The following is a 21,983-nucleotide window of genomic DNA, read 5'->3' on the forward strand; positions in this document are numbered from 1 at the left end:
CTTTGTTACAATTGTGATAGCAAATACACAAAAGGTCATAAGTGTGCTGAGAAGAAATTATTCTACATAGATTGTGAAGAGGAAGAAGAAAAGGAGCAAGAAAGGTCAAAAGAAGAGGATATATTCCAGGAACAAAGCCTAGATGAAGAACAAATAAATCCGACCATATCTTGTAATGCATTGGCGGGAATTACCACTCCTCAAACCATCAAGATAGAAGGACAAATCAAGAAGAAAAAGGTAATAGTGTTGATTGATTCAGGAAGCACCCACAATTTTATTCATTGTAGGGTAGCAAAAGAATTGAATTGCTTCCTATATCCAGCACCAGAGTGTCAAGTGATGATTGCAAATGGAGGAACAATAAATTGTTCTGGAAAGTGCCATAATATCAAGCTATCCATGGGAGAATATGTATTGACTAGCCCAATGCTTTCCATTCCAATGGGAGGTGCTGATGTTGTACTAGGAGTCCAATGGCTACAATCCTTGGGTACAATAGCTTTTAATTTTCAAGAACTTTTCATGAAATTTTCTGTGGAAGGAAAGGAAGTTGAATTAAGGGGTATTGCAGGGAAACCAGGAAAGATAATCAGCTCTAATGGCATGACAAAGCTTCTAAAAAAGGAGCAAAGAGGTGTAATTGCACAATTATGTTCGCTAGATGTTTCCACATTGGAATCATCTATTTCTCCAGATCTCCAAAAAGTCCTGGACAATCATTCCAAGGTATTTGAGACTCCCAAAGGTCTCCCACCTATGCGTGATCATGATCATGCTATTCATCTGATTCCAGGAAGTGTTCCTCCAAACATCAGGCCGTACAGATATCCCTATGTCCAAAAAAGTGAAATTGAACGTATGGTTGCAGAAATGCTAGAGGCTGGTATAATTCAACCGAGTCAAAGTTCTTTCTCAGCTCCAGTAGTATTGGTGCACAAGAAGGATGGATCATGGCGCATGTGTCCAGATTATAGGGAGCTCAACAAGCTCACTATTAAAGATAAGTTCCCCATTCCTGTCATTGATGAATTACTGGATGAATTGCATGGATCAATTTACTTCACCAAGTTGGATCTTCGTTCGGGATATCATCAAATCAGAATGAAGATTGAAGACATTCCGAAAACGGCATTTAGAACTCATGAGGGTCATTATGAATTTTTGGTCATGCCTTTTGGCCTTACCAATGCACCTTCAACATTTCAAGGTTTGATGAATTCAATTTTCAAACCATTCCTTAGAAAATTTGTGTTAGTATTTTTTGATGATATACTAATCTACAGCAAGTCTTGGAAGGATCATGTTGAACATGTTGACAGGGTGCTACAACTATTGGAGGAGAAACAATTATATGCAAAAAGATCCAAATGTTTCTTTGGAGTCCAGGAGGTGGAATATTTGGGTCATATTGTATCTCATGAAGGAGTTAAGGTAGACCCTAGCAAAATTAAAGCCATTAAGGAATGGAAAATCCCCACATCCATAAAGCATCTGCGAGGATTTCTTGGGTTGACAGGGTATTATCGCAAGTTTGTTAAGAATTATGGGAGAATAGCAGCACCTCTAACAACATTATTGAAGAAAGATTCATTTTCATGGACTCCGGAAGCAACAAAGGCCTTTGAACATCTTAAAGAGGCAATGTGCCAAGCACCGGTCTTAGCTACACCGGACTTCACAAAAACCTTTATTGTGGAATGTGATGCTTCAGGAAATGGAATTGGTGCTGTTCTAATGCAAGATGAAAGACCCATTGCTTTTGAAAGTCGTCCAATCAAGGGAAAGTTTTTAAGCAAAGCTATTTATGAGAAGGAAATGTTGGCAATACTCCATGCACTTAAGAAATGGCGACCCTACCTAATGGGAAGACACTTCAAGGTAAAAACGGATCATGATAGCCTTAAATACTTTTTAGAACAAAGATTATCCTCTGAAGAGCAACAAAAGTGGGTCACAAAGATGTTGGGTTATGACTTTGAAATCATCTACAAAAAAGGGAAGCAAAATGTGGTGGCAGATGCACTCTCAAGAAAGGATGAGGATGTGGAAGCATTGTTGTGTGCCATTTCTATTATCCAACCAGATTGGATAAACGAAGCAAGGGAGGAATGGAAGAATGACGAAGAAGTGTGGGCACTTATTCGAAAGCTACAACAAGATTCCAGTACTTCTGATACATTTAGCTGGAAAAATGATTCGTTATGGTACAAAGATCGCTTATACCTCTGTAAGAATTCCCAGCTAAAACAAAAGATTCTTATGGAATTGCACACTTCTCCCTTAGGAGGGCACTCAGGATTTTTAAAAACTTACCACAGGGTTAAGAAGGAATTTTTTTGGGATGGCCTTAAATCAGATATTCAAAAGTTTGTGGCGGAATGTTTGGTTTGCCAACAAAATAAAGTTGAAACAATTAAGACACCGGGTCTATTACAACCTTTATCCATTCCAAGCCAACGTTGGGAGGAGGTTTCAATGGATTTTATCACAGGTTTACCCAAGTCTGAGGGAAAGAGTGTCATCATGGTGGTAGTTGACAGACTTACCAAGTATGCACACTTTTGTGCATTATCACATCCATTTAAAGCCAGTACAGTTTCTACTGCATTTATGGAAACAGTTCAAAAGCTACATGGAAACCCAAAGATTATTGTAAGTGACAGAGATCCCATTTTCACTGGAAATTTTTGGACAGAATTATTTTCTTGTCTTGGTACTCAGTTAGCTCATAGCTCATCTTATCATCCTCAATCTGATGGGCAAACTGAGATAGTAAACAAATGTTTGGAAGGATATCTTCGTTGCTTTGTATCTGATAAACAGACACAATGGGTCAAATGGTTGCCTCTGGCTGAATGGTGGTATAACACTTCCTTCCATACAGCAACAAAAATGACCCCATTTATGGCACTTTATGGGTATCAACCACCATCCATCACATCATATTTAAGAGAAAATTCTAAGGTTCAGGCAGTGGAACATCACATCGAACATCAACAACAAGTCCTCCAACTCTTAAAGGATAACCTCGTGTTGGCACAAAATAGAATGAAACAACAGGCAGATCAACATCGCAGTGAAAGAAGTTTTGATGTAGGTGATTGGGTATTCCTACGGCTACAACCATATAAGCAAATGTCCCTAAAGCAAGCTAAGAAGGATAATAAATTATCACCAAAGTATTATGGTCCGTACAAGGTGTTGCAAAAGATTGGTACTATGGCATACAAATTGGAGCTTCCTGCAGCTTCTCGATTGCACCCAGTTTTCCATGTTTCATGTTTAAAGAAGGTTATAGGCGACAAGCTCCCAGTTCAAACAATATTGCCAGAACTTGACGAGGAAGGAAAAATTATATTGGAACCGGAAGCAGTCACAGAAACAAGAACTCGACAGCTACGAAATCGATCAATTTCAGAGTATCTTATCAAGTGGAAGAACTTATCCGCTGAAGATTCCACATGGGAGGATGAGAATTTTATGCAGAAGTATCCAGAACTGCTCAAGCGTTGAGGACAACACTTTTTTGAAGGAGAGGGGCATGTTGGGTCCCTATAATACTAGTGATTACCCCATTACTATTGTAGTTATACCCCTTATTTATATTGTTGTGCCCCTATTACCCCCATATTGTTATTTCTGTGCCCCATAGAATCCCTCTATTGTTATTTTTGTGGCTTTATATTATTATTGTTAGGTCGACTGGATTATATTGTGACTCCTTAGACTCCTATATATAGAAAGGAGGTTTTGTCATTTGTATCATCCAAGAATTTTTCATTTATGTAATGTAAAGGAGGTTGCCCCCTCGAAGAGGCTGAATTCTAAGGCGTTGATCTTTCCTTTCTATCTTTTCTTGAGCTGGTTTCATAACAGATCTTAAGCCATAACCTAGTGATACAGTAAAGAGGCCACTTAGCCATAAAGGACTACATGTAAATATGACCATCATTATAACAAAAAGATGTTCTAAAATATACAAGTGACTAGTATCAAGTTCGATGGGTGATGAGAGAGGAGAGAAAAGAAGAAAATCAATGACCTAATCACAAAGTAAGTCTTGCTAATTAAAATCCCCAGGATGAGACATTAAAGCAAAGAAAGACACAAAGAAATTCTTAATAGTAAACAACCTCATAAATCAAACAAACTCGCTTTCATTAATCAGAGTCGTAAGATACAAAGCTTTGATACAAATCAAATCAAAGCTTGCACCAAGGAAGTGAAGAGAACATAGCCTGAAAATCGCTGCTCAAGGCCTGGTTGATTGACAAAGATATCTAGCTGATGCTCTCAAACTCAGACTGTAAGACTCGTCGACAAGAAGATTCAATAGCAAGAGAAGGATGAAGAACTTGGCACTAATGATCTGCTCTCTTGCTTACTTGTGCTTGTGGATGTGTTTTAAACCTAAAGGCTGATAAAAATAAGAGAGTTGCTTTTCCAAAATTGCTATCTTTCTCCCAAGATAGCTCTTGCTAAAATTAACTCGAAGAAAATTCTAGCTAGAAGCCTCCAAGATTGATAGTATGATTGTTAGACCTGAGTATACCTCATGTAGACATTGGACGCGCATCCTCAGCATCCCCCTTTGCCAGTTCAAATAGAGCTCCCATCAGCTTCGGGCTGAAAGTTGAGACAGGTCACCACATTCCCCACCCCAAGAGGATTTGTCAACCCTGCCACCTTCAGAGGACCAAGTTCTAGGAGCGCCTATTGACAAACTCCTATTCTATATCCCAGTACATATCCCACTAGACCACCAAACAAATCAACTCTAGGAGGTCCCAAAGTCCCAAGTCCTATATAAATCTACATAGAGTACTGTTCTCCAGACTCCCCCCTGCTATTGATCTTCAATTTAGAGATTCTTCACCTCAACCTTGGATTTTAGGAGAGATGGACCTCATCAATCCAGGGCTCCTCCAACATTACATGACCATGCCCTCTCAGCAATAGATATTCATCAAAGGACATCATCAGGCAATACATTGGTCCCCTCACAGTCATCGATGACTCAAATTGGGAGCCATCCTCTTCCTCTACACACTCTACTTTGTGTCCCAGCATGCTTTGAGAGCAACATCGTATTCTTGGCATGGTTTTGATCTTGTCGTTTTGTATCTGTGATATTTTTGCATTTCTATTGATTAATTAGCTTGCTTATTCTCTGCTTTTACTAGAGTAGTGATAGAAGTTGCTTTTGCACTCCCATTGTTTATTCACAAAGGGTGTACTTTTGAATCCCATGGACCCACTTTATGGTCACTTGTTGGACACTAATAAATTATCTTAACTTACCACGAGCTCTATAAATAAAAGTGGAACTGGGAAAAACTATTTCACTCCAAAAAATGTTTACCCCCTTAAATATTCAAATACCTTCCTTTTTAATGTCAAAAAGTACCTTCCAATTGATGTCAAAAAATAACAAACTTGTTTGCCAAAATGGTAGCCAAGGGAATAGATCCTTAGTGTCCCTAGTGCTGCACAAAATACTTCACCAACTCTCTTTGAATTGAGATTTAACAGCAATAAAAACATAATAGTTTTGAACCAGGTCCTCAAATAACAAAAAAAATTAAGTCAGCCTATCTATCTGATCAGTGATAAGGGATGCTTGGGCAGCGAAGAGACATGCTGGTCCTTCATAGCCAAGTAAAGATACATTGGAAGACTGTAGCAACACACGGTTGCAAGGCACTGTAGAAGGGGCATGATTTGGAGATTGAGAGGTCTAATCAAATGAAGATCACCACCATGGGAAAGATGATCGATCAGGGGTGTTACAGCTCCAAATTTCACATCTTGAAGTGCTACAGGTGCTGAGAGAAAGGCTGTACAAGTTAGCTCTCTCAAAATTGGGTCATTATTCAAAAATATGGCAAAAACACTTTAAATGGACAATTTGCAAATGATCCTTTTTCCAAAATGGCATTTAAAGAGAACAGTGTCAAGGAGGCAACGTCATCCATTAGAACCTGTCACACAGCATCAGTTCTAAGCATAATTGTCATACTTGCAAATATGGAAATAAAGCCCATGGGTCAAGTAATCAGCTCAATACTCAACCATCTCACATTGACAGCATATTGGCCAATCAATACTCCCCTTTCTTATGAATATTAATGAGTACTCACAAGTATGATGACTATATCAAGTTCAAACGAGTATCGGTTTTCTGGTTTGCCACTGGCAGTTTTACAGTTACCCGTGTTAGTGTTGATGTCCATTTAGTGTTAGCCCTTAGGTATTGGGCGCTTAGGCTATAAAATTATGTTATTGAAACATTTAGTGTTAACCTTTAGGTATTAGCTGCTTAGGCTATAAGATTACATTACAGAAACATTTAGTGTTAAGTGATGTCCGTCATTAACGGAACGTGTTTATTTAATATAGTCAATCAAGTAATCATTATTAGGTCAGCAATTATGAAAACCACAGCATTGAGCAAATGAGTAGGAGAGATTGTCATGTTCATGTATGCAAATTCACATGACAATAATCTCTTCCCCTTCAATATTCCTCTCTCCTGTCTTGCTCTCTCCTCTCTTGTAAATTTAACATGGTATCAGAGCACAAGAAATGAAATTCCAGGAATTTTGTACCAATATGTATGACCTAAGATTTGAACATTGGCTAAATAGAATTATAGAAACTAAGAGCAGAAAAAGCCTGTTGCAGACTGAAAAGTACGGATATCAGCCAGAAATCGTATACACATTTACGACTCTGTATCCATGTGCAGACCTGTGCCAAAAAGGATTGTCTGGCTGCAGGCATGTACAGAAAAATATAGCGATCACAGAAGTCAAAATTGACACAGATTTTGCTAGAGGAAATGGCAATAGCACAAGAAGATTTTGCGAGATGAAATAATGTCCTAAGGAAACCCAAAACTTGTATGGTGGCAATGTGAAGTTTTCCTCGGCCAGCAGTTATGTCAATATCTATATGTCAGTTTTGAGGAAAGAAACCCGAGCTTTAAACAAAATAGGTATTAATTGCATCTAAATTTTGAAAGATAGATTTGTATGAAGCCATTTTGTAGCTTTCATCTCTCTACAATGAAGACAATAAAAGATACAAAAGTATGTTGGTTGGGCTGTCGTCTAGTGGTAGATTGGTGAGAGAAACACAACTGCTCAGGTTTGATTGTCAGTGCACCCTTTCCAGGCTCTGCCGACATAAATGGTTCACTTACGAAAAGAAAAAGAAAAGAAAACAAGTCTTATCTCCAACTACAAGGAAAGATTTCTGATAATACTCAGGCTGGTAATCAGTAAGGAACTCTGATGTCTAAGCTGTCTGACTGATTTCGCAGTAGAATTTTGCCCATGAGGCATCTTGCCACAGGAATCACTTTCGTAGTAAAATTTTGCCCATGGGACATGTTGACAATAAACAGGATAATAGACTGTCAGATACACCATGTTTGCATCTTGGAATATTTTCTACCACATTAAAATCTCTGGGCACTCTAAATTAGGCTTATCACAGACTAATTTGTAACATAGATACGAAAACATACCGAGAGTAGCAGGAGTGTCGTAGAAGACAGTGGAGGCCTGAACAACGCTGGCTCGAACAGTCCTGGCGTTAGGCGATGCCGAGCCCATTTCAACTTCCACTTCGGGGATGCTTGTCATAGACATTGCTGCTGAAGATGATAATAATTACGATTATACTACTCACAAGAAGATGATAATTCTTCTTGTGGCAGACCTCACCCAGATATATACCATCTTCCTCTCCCATTTTCATTTTGTGTATCCTTTTGTTCGTGGTCCAGGATGAAATCTGCTGTTCTTTTTTCTAATTTTCTGTCATTTTCCACAGCCCACACCGAGCTCACTCGTCCACGTCCAGGAATGAATTAGTATCGAACCTGACTCTGAATCTGGGCCAGTTGTGGTAACTTCTCATGCATCTGCTATTAGAATCACCACGGCAATGAAGTGGGACCGCTAATATAAAAATAGAATCATGGATTCATTCCACTGCATCATCACATCCGACCCTGCTGTACTGTTTTGCTTAATCTCCTCGATGACTCTTCTGTAACCTGAAATGCCAGGTGAAACACATCATCTGTTTTAAAATGCATTGGCTCTTCTGTAACCTGAAATGCCAGGTGAAACACATCATCTGTTTTAAAATGCATTGTTTAGTTGGGAGTCCCGTTGAGAGTATAAGTTCTGATAGTGAAAGTGATGTGTAATATTTTTTTTATTTGAATTTTTACTCATTTTGTAATGTATTATTACTTTAAAAAGGAGTGGTATAATATGATTTTTTGGAAGTTTTTCCGGTGAGTTTTTTCGGTCAAAATCCGACAGCAATTTATTGGAATTGCAAGTTTGATAGCTAGTTTCTGCAATCAAAGCGTCCCACGAGTTTTTCAGGGTGCTGAATCCAAATATGCAGTTAAAAAATCATTTTAACTGCAACAAATCAAGATTTAACCTCAATTTATTCTGTCGGAATCTCCAAAAAGTTGCATTATAGACAACTCCCTTTTAAAAAGCAAATAGAGTTGAAATTCGATTCAAAATGTAAATTTTAATATGGATTAACATTTTTTAAATATTAATAATATGTTTAAAAAAAACTAATTTATTTTTTATTTGAATTTTTTATAATTTTGTAATGTGATATACTTATAAAAAAAATACAAATAGAGTTGGAATTCAATTTGAAATGTAAATTTTAATATGATTAATAATTTTTAAAGGAGTTGTTTAGAATTTGATATTTTTAGATTTTGAAGTGAAATTTTGATTTGTATTATTTAAATTGGTTTTTTGATTGTATATGGATTCAGCACCATCAAAAATTTTGAAGGCACTTAGATTCTGCAGGGGTTACCCGTTAAACTTGTGATTTCAATAAATTCGTGCCGAATTTTAAAGAAATTAGACAAGGAAAACCTACTGGAAAAGCTTCCAAAAAGTCTCTAAAGACAACTCAATTTTCAAATATTAATAATTTATTAAAACAAAGGCTTATGTGATTCCTGATTTATATGAAATATTTTCAGAAAAATTATAAAAATAATAATGGTAAATAAAATTGCACGCGAGTGCATGGCTTGTTGGTTGGGCAGTCGGATGGCTCGCACCCCACCAACTTTAGATCCCGATATACGTTTGATCCTCATATATTCCAGCTGCGCTGCAGCATATATTTCTCTATATGTGGTTGTAATGTGAAAAGTCCTGATGTGATGGCTGTCAGCTTGTTCTGACACATATAATGTAAAAAAAAGAGGGCCCATAAATGCTTCTTAAGGGAACTAGCCCCTCCCATTTTAAAAAAAAAAAATAAAAATATTTTAAAAATAAATTAAATAAATTTTTGGAAGTTCGTTTTATGATATATGTATTTTTATTGGTTTAAAAGGATTTTTTTATTAAATTTAGTATAAGTAAGATTAGTTTAGGTAAATAAATTAAATGATAAATAAATAAATACAAAGAGACATCAAATAAGAGTGTCATGTTATATTTATTTTCAATTATTATGTATAATATATATAAGAGTTAAATATACATATTAAAATAACAAACATGTAATAAGAAAATGTATAATAAATATAATAAGAAAAGAATAATATTAGATCTAAGATTTTTGTGATCCATAATGTAGAAATAAGTTTTTCAAATTAATCACTTTGTTAGGATTTGGATTAATCACTTTAGGATTTGGATTAATCACTTTGTTAGGATTTGGTTCACGTCTCGAACCAACTAATATGGTTCATCACTTTGTTAGGATTTGGTTCACGTTTCGAACCAACTAATATGGTTCATCCTCAGGACAAGGTGAGAAATCCATTGATTGTAGAAATTTTGAATAATAAACACTTATTCACAAAGATTATCCCGATTATACACTATTGCGGAATACATGCATAATACATAACCTCCTCTACGTTGATCATCAATTTAGCAGCATTAAAAACAATGAAACATCAATCGCATGCGCACATTAACACAATATGTAACCATGGGAAAGCATACAGCTGAAAACCCCACACTATATGTATATTATAATGATTGAGAACATGTAACAATACATAGTACAATACTCCTCACAATTACTCAGTACTATCTCCACCTGTTACACACAAAACTAGCTCAGATCCGAACAAGTCACAAGTTCAAATCTCCTCCGCTGCTTTGCATGCCTCCACTGCACAATCCTGCAAGAAAATGAATGAGAATGGCTGATCCAAACTCCTATTTACCTTGTGAAAATCACCCACACTGTAAATCACGTGAGCACAAGCTATATTTCACTTGGTATTGGCCCACACTACGCAGAGATCATTGGCATAACTCAATCCTATGCATGTGCAAAATCTCATGCACAACTGATAGCAATCTCAACCTCTAACACCTGTCTCCACTGAACTCTACATGCACTGAGTTAACTGATGTATTCTTCAGTTGCATTATGAGCTAATAATCAGTGAATTAATTAATAACTAATTCACACAACTCATCACTTAGTCTATTGATCAGTTAGACTAAATACAACTAGTTCAACTAAGTCAAACTGAACACAACTCCGTTAACTGCTCATCCAACTCCACAGAACTCAACCACATGAGTTCTAACTGATGTCCTGCATGCAATAGTTCAACTGACTCATAAAGAAAACGTATTTCCTTATGACAGCTGCATGTGCCACATCTGTAGCTCAACCTGAAGTGCTCCAAGAGGATAAGATAAAGTTTATAGTCTAAATATTATTATGAGACAATAATATTTGACTTTTCTATTTTTGACTAGCAGTCTAAAATAGACACTGATCACTCCTGATGTGATCACTCCTACGGTGATCGCTCCTGCTGTGATCGCTCCTGGTGTGATCACTCTTGCTGTGATCCAAAAATAGACTTTGCACCATAATTTGCCTGCGGACCCACTTAGTGAAGGCGACTCCTTTCCACTAAGCTCCATCATCTTGTTGCATTCTCAACAAGCACTTCTTGTTGCACACTTTTCAACATTGATCATAAGGAATTGCCTGGAGTTAGCCATTAGAAATTAGCTGTTAGTGAATTAGTTAGTAGGTAAAGAAATTTATTATTTTAGAATTAGAGGTGACGAAAAATATTGTATTTAGTTAAAAATAGTTGTTAAGGGATAATTAAATATAAAAATGATATTTCAATATAATTGATTGATGTAGAAATAGTTTATACCATCTTATTTGTTATGGGTTGACTTATTCATAATAGAAAACTAGCTCTCATGAGAATATATGTAATCCCAAAATAATTCATTCATTATTAAAAACATTAATTTCAATATTAAGATTATTTAATAATAATATCATGTTTATATTAACTCATAGAGGGATGCTTAAATCTCTCAAAAAGGGAATCCAAGATAAATTAAAACAAATCATAGTCAAAGGATAACAAAAAAATATTTAAAGTGAAGCAAAAAAAAAAAAATTATATATATATATATATAAATGTAAAAAAAATAACAAAATATATACATATATATAAAATTAATATATATATATATATATAAATAAAAAGTTAATATATATATATATAATAAAAGAATATAAAAATAGAAAATTTTGGATAATAAAAAAAAAAATTAAGTTATGATGTGAGAGCTGGAATCCTCCTCTTACTCAATTTCCAACCATCATCCCTATTAAGATTTTTGACGTGTCTTTCGATCTCAATCCCCTCCCTAAGATTCCTGTGGTGGAAGTGATCTATCTTAGCGATAACTTTGGATTCTTCAATGCAGACATGGTGCTTCGATTTTTCTGCATGCTCAGCTAAGGTTGATGAGCGGGAGGATTGTGTCTGATGTCTGTTGCATTCTCATTGATCCTCTGTTTAATAGATCTACTTGTTTCTCCAATGTAGGGGATACCACAGGAGTAGGGAACAAGGTAGACACCTTTCGAGTCTTTAGGGTCAATAGGGTCTTTAAGAGATCTCAAAGAATTTTTAAAAATTCTTTGAGATCTCTTAAAGACCCTATTGACCCTAAAGACTCGAAAGGTGTCTACCTTGTTCCCTACTCCTGTGGTATCCCCTACATTGGAGAAACAAGTAGATCTATTAAACAGAGGATCAATGAGCATGCAGCATACATCAAACACAATTGCTCTCGCTCATCAGCTTTAGCTGAGCATGCAGAAAAATCGAAGCACCATGTCTGCATTGATGAATCCAAAGTTATGGATGCATCCAAAGTTATGGCTAATATAAATCATTTCCACCAGAGGAAGCTTAGAGAGGAAATTGAGATCGAAATGCACACCAGAAATCTTAATAGGGATGATGGTTGGAAATTGAGTAAGAGCTGGATTCCAGCTCTCTCATCATAACTCATCATTCTTTTTTATCTTTTTTATCCCTATTTTTATTTCTATTATTATCCAAATTTTTCTATTTTTATATTCTTTTATTTTCTCTCTCTCTCTCCCTATATATATATTTACATTTTATTTTTTTTATATTTTTATTTTGGTTGATTTTTTTTTTTTTGGTTGCTTCACTTTAAATATTTTCCTGTTATCATTTCACTCTAATTTGTTTTAATTTATCTTGGATTCCCTTTTTGAGAGATTTAAGTATCCCTCTATCAGTTAATATAAACATGATATTATTATTAAATAATCTTAATATTGAAATTAATGTTTTTAATAATGAATGAATTATTTTGGGATTAAATATATTTTCCTAACAACTAGTTTTCTATTATGAATAAGTCAACCCATAACAAATAAGATGGTATAAACTATTTCTACATCAATCAATAATATTGAAATATTATTTTTATATTTAATTATTCCTTAATAGCTATTTTTAACTAAATATAGAATATTTTTCCTCACCCCTAATTCCAAAATAATAAATTTCTTTACCTACTAACTAATTCACCAACAACTAATTTCTAATGGCTAACTCTGGGCAATGTTACATCCTTACTATTTATTCCTTATGATCAATGGATTTCTAACTCTGGGCAATGTTGCATCCTTACTATTTATTCCTTATGATCAATGGATTTCTCACCTTGCCCTAGGATGAACCACATTAGTTGGTTGGTTTGAAACGTCGACCAAATCCTAACAACGTAATTAATGTGAAAGACTTATTTCTACAAAAGTATAATAAACAATATAAAGCAATAAGAATTTAATGACATTTGTGTAAATCATATTTTTTAATTAAATTGAAAAGTAAAACAAAGCAATTACATTTAAATAAATTTAATCTTTTATTAAAATATTCTATGGAAAAAAATAAACTTCAAACAAGGTAACAAACAATAAACAATAGTAGCTACTTTGTCTCGCTTAATTTAAATATAGTTAAATTAAAGTAAAAAATAATAATAAAAAAACTAAAATTGCATATATCCTATCTTACAACAAGAATACAACTACATTTACGACAAGAATACAACTACATTTAGGCAAAAGAATGTAATAGCTTTTGATGTATTTATTATCTTTATTATTTTATACTTATTTGAGGTTAGTAAATAAAATATTTTAATAACTAATTATTCAATCATCCTACCATTAAATGTAGTCATAATAATTTTGGATATAACCTTACTGTGAACTTGATTTGTTTCTCAAACCACCACTTTTCATCTTCCCTACGTTAATGATTCCATGTTAAGGTTTGATTAAAATGGTTTACCCATTTTCTTATTTCTTAAAATGCAAAAGGTACTTCATTTAATCTAGCCTCCATGTTATAGATTTGATTAAAATGGTTTACCCATTTTCTTATTTCTTAAAATGCAAAAGGTACTTCATCTAATCTAGCCTCCATGTTATAGATTTGATTAAAATGGTTTACCCATTTTCTTATTTCTTAAAATGCAAAAGGTACTTCATCTAATCTAGCCTTGTTGTGAGATTGATGATGGAAATTAAGATCTATTTTGCATCATCATTTTCTAAAAGAAATTTTGTATAAAACTTTAAAAATACATATAATTAAGAATCACATTCCTAATAACTTATTAATGTGAACAAACGCATTTTATCTTAAAAAAAACTATACTAACATTGAAAACTATCATATTAATATGAACAAATACAACTTATCTAACATAAAATAACTTATAAATAAAAATAAAATATTCGAATTCAAGCTTTTATGATCCATAATTTATTAATTAACGAAGATTTTCGCAAAAAATCACATTGCCAATATTTGGTCGATGCCTTTAGAACCATTTAGTGTGGTTCATCTTCAGGATAAGATGAGGAGACAGATCTCAGAGGAAGGTTAAATAGGAAGATAGGTCATCCTAACCACTAGAGGAACCATTTAGTGTGGTTCATCTTCAGGATAAGATGAGGAGACAGATCTCAGAGGAAGGTTAAATAGGAAGATAGGTCATCCTAACCACTAGAGGAAAACGATTAAATTTGACCAAGGAGAGAAATTAATATATGTAAACAATTTATTAATTAATTAATTTATTATTATTATTATTATTATTTTAAATTTTTTTTAACCAAACAACTATATTTGACTAGGGTAGGCAATTCTAATTTGTTTAATTATTTAATTTACCTGATTAACTAATTTATGCATGCATTATTTTATTGTTATTGAATAATTGTTTATATGGTAATGAATTGGAAAAATAAGGATTAAAACTAATAACTAAAAAATAAAATATCTAAATCAATAAATAAATAAATATAAAGAGTGAAAAAATAAATAAATAAATAAAAGAGAAGGTGTTCATTTAAAAGTAATAATCAAATTATTTAATGAACACCTTCTCTTCTTTATTTATTTATTTTAACCCCTTCTCTTCTTTATTTATTTTTTTAATTAAGTAATTAATAAACCAATAATTGAATTTTAACAAGGGAATGAAAACAAAAGATAACGTGTAAAAAAAAAGAGGAATATGTAAAAAAATATTAAGGATGTAAAAAAATTAAATAAATTATTAATAAGGGAAAAAATAGAAATTAGAAGAGAAGGTGTTGTTAAAAAAAAATAAAGAAGAGAAGGTGTTCATTAAATAATTTGATTATTACTTTTTCTTTTTTTTCTTTTTTTCCACTCTTTATATTTATTTATTTATTGATTTAGTTATTTTATTTTTTAGTTATTAGTTTTAATCTTTATTTTTCCAATTCATTACCATATAAACAATTATTCAATAACAATAAAATAATGCATAAATAAATTACTTAATCAGGGAAATTAAATAATTAAACAAATTAGAATTGCCTACCCTAGTCAAATATAGTCGTTTGGTTAAAAAAAATAAGAATAAGAATAATAATAAATAAATAAATTGCTTAAATATATTAATTTCCCTCCTTGGTCAAATTTAACCATTTTCCTCTAGCCCTTAGGATGACCTATCTTCCTATTTAACCTTCCTCTGAGATCTGTCTCTTCATCTTATTCTGAAGATGAACCACACTGACTGGTTCCAAAGGCCTTGACCAAATATTGGCATTGTGATTTTTTTGGAAAATCTTCCTTAATTAAAAAATAAAATAACTACACTAATATTGAAAACCTTGATTATTCCTGACTTTTATAGATATAACATGATTAGAGTCTTTATATACACAATAACATTGAAACTAACTATGAAAGTGACCCCTTGGAATATCCCAACTTATATATATATAATGAGTGTGAGTAGTCCTTTACATTCACAACCACATTGAAAACCAACTATTGAAATGGCCCTTTCACTATCCTAACTTTTATATATATAATGTGATTAGAGTCTTCTCTACTTTAATGTGACCTATAAAAACATCATATAATATTAAATATACTTTGAAGAAAACTCGACCATTGCATTAAATATGGCATACAAGTGTATAGGACAAGTATATAAACAAAAGAAATAAATTTGTACTTAATAATTATTATTTTAAATTTAAAATACATATATAAAATCAAATTACATATAAAGCAAAGTCGTATATATTGATTCCAAAGTTGTATATAAAGCAAAATAAAATATATTAAATTACATAAGTGTCCAAAAAGAGGAATGAAAAAATCCCAAGCCAAGGTTAGATATGGATTTGTCATGTCGCTTTCTAGACATAAACACACAAGTGGTGGTACCTACATTACATATAACATTAATATATTGCAGGAGATTCAGCTAAAGCATCATTTTCACTTTAGTCAAGTTGCCTAGAATTGGATGTATTCATTAATTATCCCATACTGGAAACTAAAAAAAACACACCTTTGAGCATTTGATGTTAATATTTGACTTTATAAACCAGAAAATGAAGATAACAACCTTGAAATATATGCATATTCAACCTTGCTAAATTTCACTTCTCGACGTTTGCAATGGGGATAAAGAAACATTTAATCGTAAGGTCTTTGACATATGGTTCATTAGAATTTGAGAGTGATGAGGGGACTTAGGTCCACGAGTTATTGACTACCACTACTTCACTTACTAAAAACAATAGATTTATTAAAAAAAATTGTTAAAAAAACATGCACCAAAATGAAAATTACTTTGCAATGTTTTACTACAACTACTTGTCTTATGAGAAAAAGAAAAAAAAAAGAAAAACCTCTCTCAAAGTAAAAAATCTCTTTACTTCATTGATCACACAATTGTCCAATTGGATTTGGTGAGTAATCACACAATTGTCTAATTGGATTCAATGAATAACTTACACATTAGTGTTTGATTTTTCCATTAGCATGATGTTATCTCATTCAGAAAGATAAATACAAAAAGATATAGATATAGAAAACTAGTACTCAATGAACATAACACTTGTAGTATATAAGTGTGTTGCTAGTAGTACATTGGTTAATCAAAGACTTTGATTATGATATATCACTGCCTGATTTGAAAAAAAAGGAAACAAAAATATAAGCTTACTTTATATTACAATAAAAGAAATAAAAATCTTACTTTCAGTGCATATGGTTATAGCAAGCACACATACATAAACTAAATATTAATATGAGCTCTCAAGCAGATGTTTAGTGGCTTAATATGGATACATACATCTATAGATGTTCATATGGATATTTTGCTAGAACATGAGAATTCCTTGGTGCTACTTGCGATGATACAAGTTTTTGTATAGTTGTGATGGGTTAGAGGATTTGATGCCTTTCACAACAGCATATCATTGCGTAAGATTTATTAGCACCAAAAAAAGGGCTAGGGGGCTCTGACAGTTGAGTCGTATCACTCACATGTTGAAAAGAAGAAGATAGTTACTCGACATGGGTACGAAAACCTAAAAAATAAGAGAAAATCTCCACAGTTAAAGAACCAAAGGATTTGTTATGGAAAGTTACATGTATAATCCTCCAAATATATGGCCTTGACGAACCCTATATAAGCCTGAAGAACTACCATAAATGCTTATAATTCAAGTAATGAAAATATCCCTAACCCTGAAGAAGCTTGTGACCTGGATGCAAAATCTGAGCAAAAGAATTTTGTTCTAGGGCAATTGGTTATTTTATAGTTGGAAGGGGTTTCACAGTAATATCACAAGTAAACAAAATGAAGAAAAAATTCAGAGAACTTGCTCAACAAGGACAAAAAATACTATTAGCCTTGTGCCTAAAGAGACAAGGAATTTGTAGCTAACTCCAAAAGAAACAAGTTGACAACGTACTTACCTGAAATTGAGCGTTCTAGTACCGTAGATGTAAGGCTCCATCCTAGGGTCGTATAATAGAACTAAATTTCTCAAATTTCAAATACAATAAAACGGGAAATAATTTATTTCTAACTAAACATTTAATCGATGATAATTTACCATTAAAATTTATTTCCTACAATTAAATAGTGAGCATTTCATTTCAATCACTTATATGAGCAATCTATAAATAGAGGAATATCTGTTTTGATAGCCTAGTTGAGATGCCCCTGAGCTCCTGATCCTGCTAGGATGCTCCTCTTGACTACCGACTGGATTTACCTCCCAGCCAACTAGGAAGTATTTCCTAGCCCAGGAAACCAACACAGGTTCCCTAGCTCTCCGAGCCCAAGTCCAACCAGATGTAGTGTGTCCAAGATAAACAATACTCTCATCGAATAATCTAGTCAGGTAGTCTTGTCACCTTCCATTCACATTTTACCCATGTCATAAGAGTGCATATCCAGTAGATACAAAATGTAATAGAACAATGTACATTATACCTTTCCCCATGAGATGTCTCGATCTTCCCCCAATGGAAGAGTAGATCTTGGCTATCATATAGTTCTTTCCAATATGTGGGTTAGCTCTCATTCATGCATTTATATAACAACAAGATATATAGAAAAGCGATCTTAAACATCGTGTTATTAAGTCTAGTATCCACATGTCAATCTTGTAGTTCATACTGGAAATAAACCATAATTTCACTAAGTCATTCATTAAATAAATCAAATCCATTTGAGCCATACATGAAAAAACAATAATTCTGATAAGTCACGCACTAGATAATTCATCACCAAGTGATTCATACATTAGGTCATACATCAAACATTTCCATCATCAATACTAAATCCATCAATGATTTATATAAGTAGTTTCATGTGTCCAACTAAATGCATCAATATTACATAACGTTCATAAATAAATAACATGGAACTGCAAAATAGAACCTTAGCATAGGTAGTTGTCTAAGTCAAAAATGGGCATCACAGATGCTCAAACAGTGAGAGGTAGTCACGATGTATAGTCTCTACATCCTCCCAAGTAGTAGATCATGGGCTATACTTGTCCCACTGGACCTTAACTTGGTCCACCATGCGACGTCTGAGTTGTCGAACCCTACGGTCCAATATGCATAATGGTTCGACCACTATGGTTCCCATGTCCGAGACCTGTAGTTCCCTCCAATCCAGTTTTTGAGATTCATCAGAAACATAATTTCGTAAAATAGATACATGAAAAACATCATGAGTTTTATGCAAATGGGGTGGTAGTACAAGACAATAGGCAACTAGTCCAATCTTCTCCTTGATCCTAAAAGGTCCTACGAACTGAGGTGACAACTTCGTCCCCTTCCCAAACCGAATGGTGCTTTTGTTGGGTCGGATACAAATAAAAACTTGGTCCCCTACTTCATAACTACGATCAATCCTATGTGAATCAACATAACTCTTCTGTCTATCTTGTGCTTCCTTTAACCTTTGTCGAATCTGCTTTACCTGTTCCTCCATTTCTTGAACTAATTCTGGCCCAACTATTACTCGGTCCTCCAACTTTTCCCAACTCAACGGCATCCTACATGGCCTTCCATATAGAGCTTGATAAGGAGGCATCCTGATTGAACTGTGGTAACTGTTATTATAGGCAAACTCTACCAATGGTAAGTACCTTTCCCACTGAGTCTGATTATCCATGACGTACATCCTAAGCATGTCTTCCATAACCTGATTTACTCTTTCATTCTGCCCATCTATTTTGGATGATATGCAGTGCTCAAGTTCAACTGAGTCCCTAGTGCTGACTACAAACTTGTCCAAAACCTAGATGTAAATCGAGAGTCTCTATCATAAATGATCTTTATGGGTAACCCATGTAGTCGAATAACTTCACTTATAAAAACTCATGCCACATCAGTAACATTGTAAGTGTCTCTTACTGGAATGAAATGGGCACTTTTGGTCAATTTATCAACTATAACCAATATAGCATTGTGCCTCTGTGACGTGAGTGGCAAACCCACAACAAAGTACATGGAAATTACCTCCCATTTAGACATAGGGATGTCATGAGGTTGTAGGAGTCCTGCTGGATGGCGATGATCAACCTTCACTCATTGACATTCAAGACATTTGGCGACAAATTAGACTATGTCGTGCTTCATGCCTGCCCAAAAGAAGAGTTTCTTCGTGTTCGCATACATCTTCTTTGCTCCAGGATGTGCATAATAGAGTGCTCTATGTGACTCTTCGAGGATGGTCCTTCTTATACCCCCTTCCTTAGGTATGTACATTCTCCCTTGAAACCTCAATACTCTATCTGGTTCAAGGACATATCCCTCAAACTTTGGTTCTATCTGCTTCCCACTTTGGACTATTGAGATAACCTTTAGATACCAACCATATTCAAAGAGTTTCTCTAACACACGTTCCCTTAAATTTAACTTTTAGGCTACTAGCGAGAAGGTTCGTGGTCTCCTGCATAGTGCATTAGCCACTACATTCTCCTTTCCCTTGATGTATGAGATCTCAAAATCATACTCACTCATGAATTCGCTCCACCGCCTTTGTCTAGCATTCAAACCCCTTTGAGTGAAGAGATGCTTCAGGCTTTGATGATCTGTTCTTAACTCAAATCTTCTCCCAACGAGGTAGTGTCTCCACAGTTTCAAAGCTAACATCACTGCTGCTAATTCTAAGTCATGGGTAGCATACAACTCTTTGTGTTTCTTCAATTTTCTAGATGCGTAAGCTATTACTCCGCCTTCTTGCATCAATACTACACCCAATCCTTGCTTTGAAGCATCGGTGCAGATAGTGAAGTCTTTTTCCATGTTCGATACTCGAAGGATCAGTGCACTAGTTAGTAACCTCTTTAGTTCTGTGAATGCAATGTCGCATTCATATGCTCGTTCATACCTAACCCACTTTCGCTATAATATGGTGATGGGTTTTGCAATCCTCGAAAACCCTTCTAAAAACCTGCAATAATACCCTGTTAGCCCCATAAAACTACGTACCTCATGAGCATTTTTTGGTACTGGCCAATCCATTATGGCCTTCACCTTTTCTGGGTCAACTGAAATCCCTTCTCCTGAAATGATGTGCCCAAGGTAATGAACCTTCTTCTAAAAGAAGGAACATTTTGACAATTTTCCATACAATTGACTTTCCCTTAAGCAAGTCAATACAACCCTTAGGTGCTTTTCATGCTCCTTTTCATTCTTGGAATACACAAGAATGTCGTCCAGAAAGACTTGCACAAATTGGTCCAAATACTTCCAAAACACACCATTCATGACGCTCATGAATATTTTTGGTGCATTGGTCAAACCAAATGGAGCAACTACGAACTCGTAGTGCCCAAACTGAGTTCGAAATGTAGTTTTTGAGATGTCCTCTTCCTTAATCTTCAACTGGTTGTATCCAGATCATAGATTGATCTTTGAGAAAATCGTGGCTCCCTTCATTTGATCAAATAGGTCATCTATTCGAGGTATCAGGTACCTATTCATAATTGTGGATTTCTTCAAGTCCCTATAATCTATTCATAGGAGCTCTTAACAAAAATAATTGGTGCACCCCAAGGAAAAATACTAGGTCTAATAAATCCCAAGTCTAAGAGCTCCTTTAACTGCATCTGCAACTCACAAAGTTCTGGAGTTATCACCCTATAGGGTGTCTTAGATATTGGTTCTACACCAGGTTTTAGGTCAATTGTGAAATCAACCTCCCTTACAGGAGGTAATCCAGGCAATTCCTTAGGAAAAACATCCTTGAATTCTGACAAATTTAGGTGTTGATTTAGGGAGGGTCCTTTCTGGTCACTTACAACCTCGACCATATATAGCTTGCAACCTTGTTGGAGACAATGTTTTACCTTCATCATGGATATGAATCATAGTGACACTCCTCTCTTGATTCCAAACATCTCAATTGGCCTACCTTCATCATCTAAACAAATCACCTTCTTCTTGAAATAGTCTACCAAAGCTCGACGAGCTTCTAGCTAGTCCATTCCAATAATTACATCATATGTCCCCAATGTTGTGACGTATGCCTTCAACTTAGTCATACACAACCTGAGGTTTACCTGACATTGGTCAACACTAGGTCATACTGCTTGTTTTATCCCAGAAGCCATCTCAACTTGCTTAAAGTCATCGTGCTCATAGGCTACCAACCCACATTTTTCTAATGCAACTGATGAAATGAAACTATCTGTAGCACCTGAATCAAACAAAATTTTAACTTTTACTTTGTTTATCATACCTGACGTTTCTACCACGGTAG

At 34.4% G+C, this 21,983-nt stretch overlaps 1 protein-coding gene across 1 annotated transcript in view; it reads right to left on the reverse strand.

The window, feature by feature from the left end:
• Positions 1-8,152, reverse strand: part of LOC149161383 (bifunctional nitrilase/nitrile hydratase NIT4A-like) — a 96,870-nt gene extending 88,718 nt beyond the window's left edge. The window contains exon 1 of the mRNA XM_089436981.1: positions 7,535-8,152. Coding sequence (XP_089293107.1) covers positions 7,535-7,658 — 124 coding nt within the window. The 5' untranslated portion in view covers positions 7,659-8,152. The remainder of the gene's footprint in view (positions 1-7,534) is intronic.
• Between the last annotated feature and the right edge of the window lie 13,831 nt (positions 8,153-21,983).

This window comes from Pinus tabuliformis, chromosome 5_2 (genome assembly GCF_031772625.1).
Source record: "Pinus tabuliformis cultivar Carrire ecotype Pingquan chromosome 5_2, CPIR1, whole genome shotgun sequence".
Taxonomy (NCBI): Eukaryota; Viridiplantae; Streptophyta; class Pinopsida; order Pinales; family Pinaceae; genus Pinus; species Pinus tabuliformis.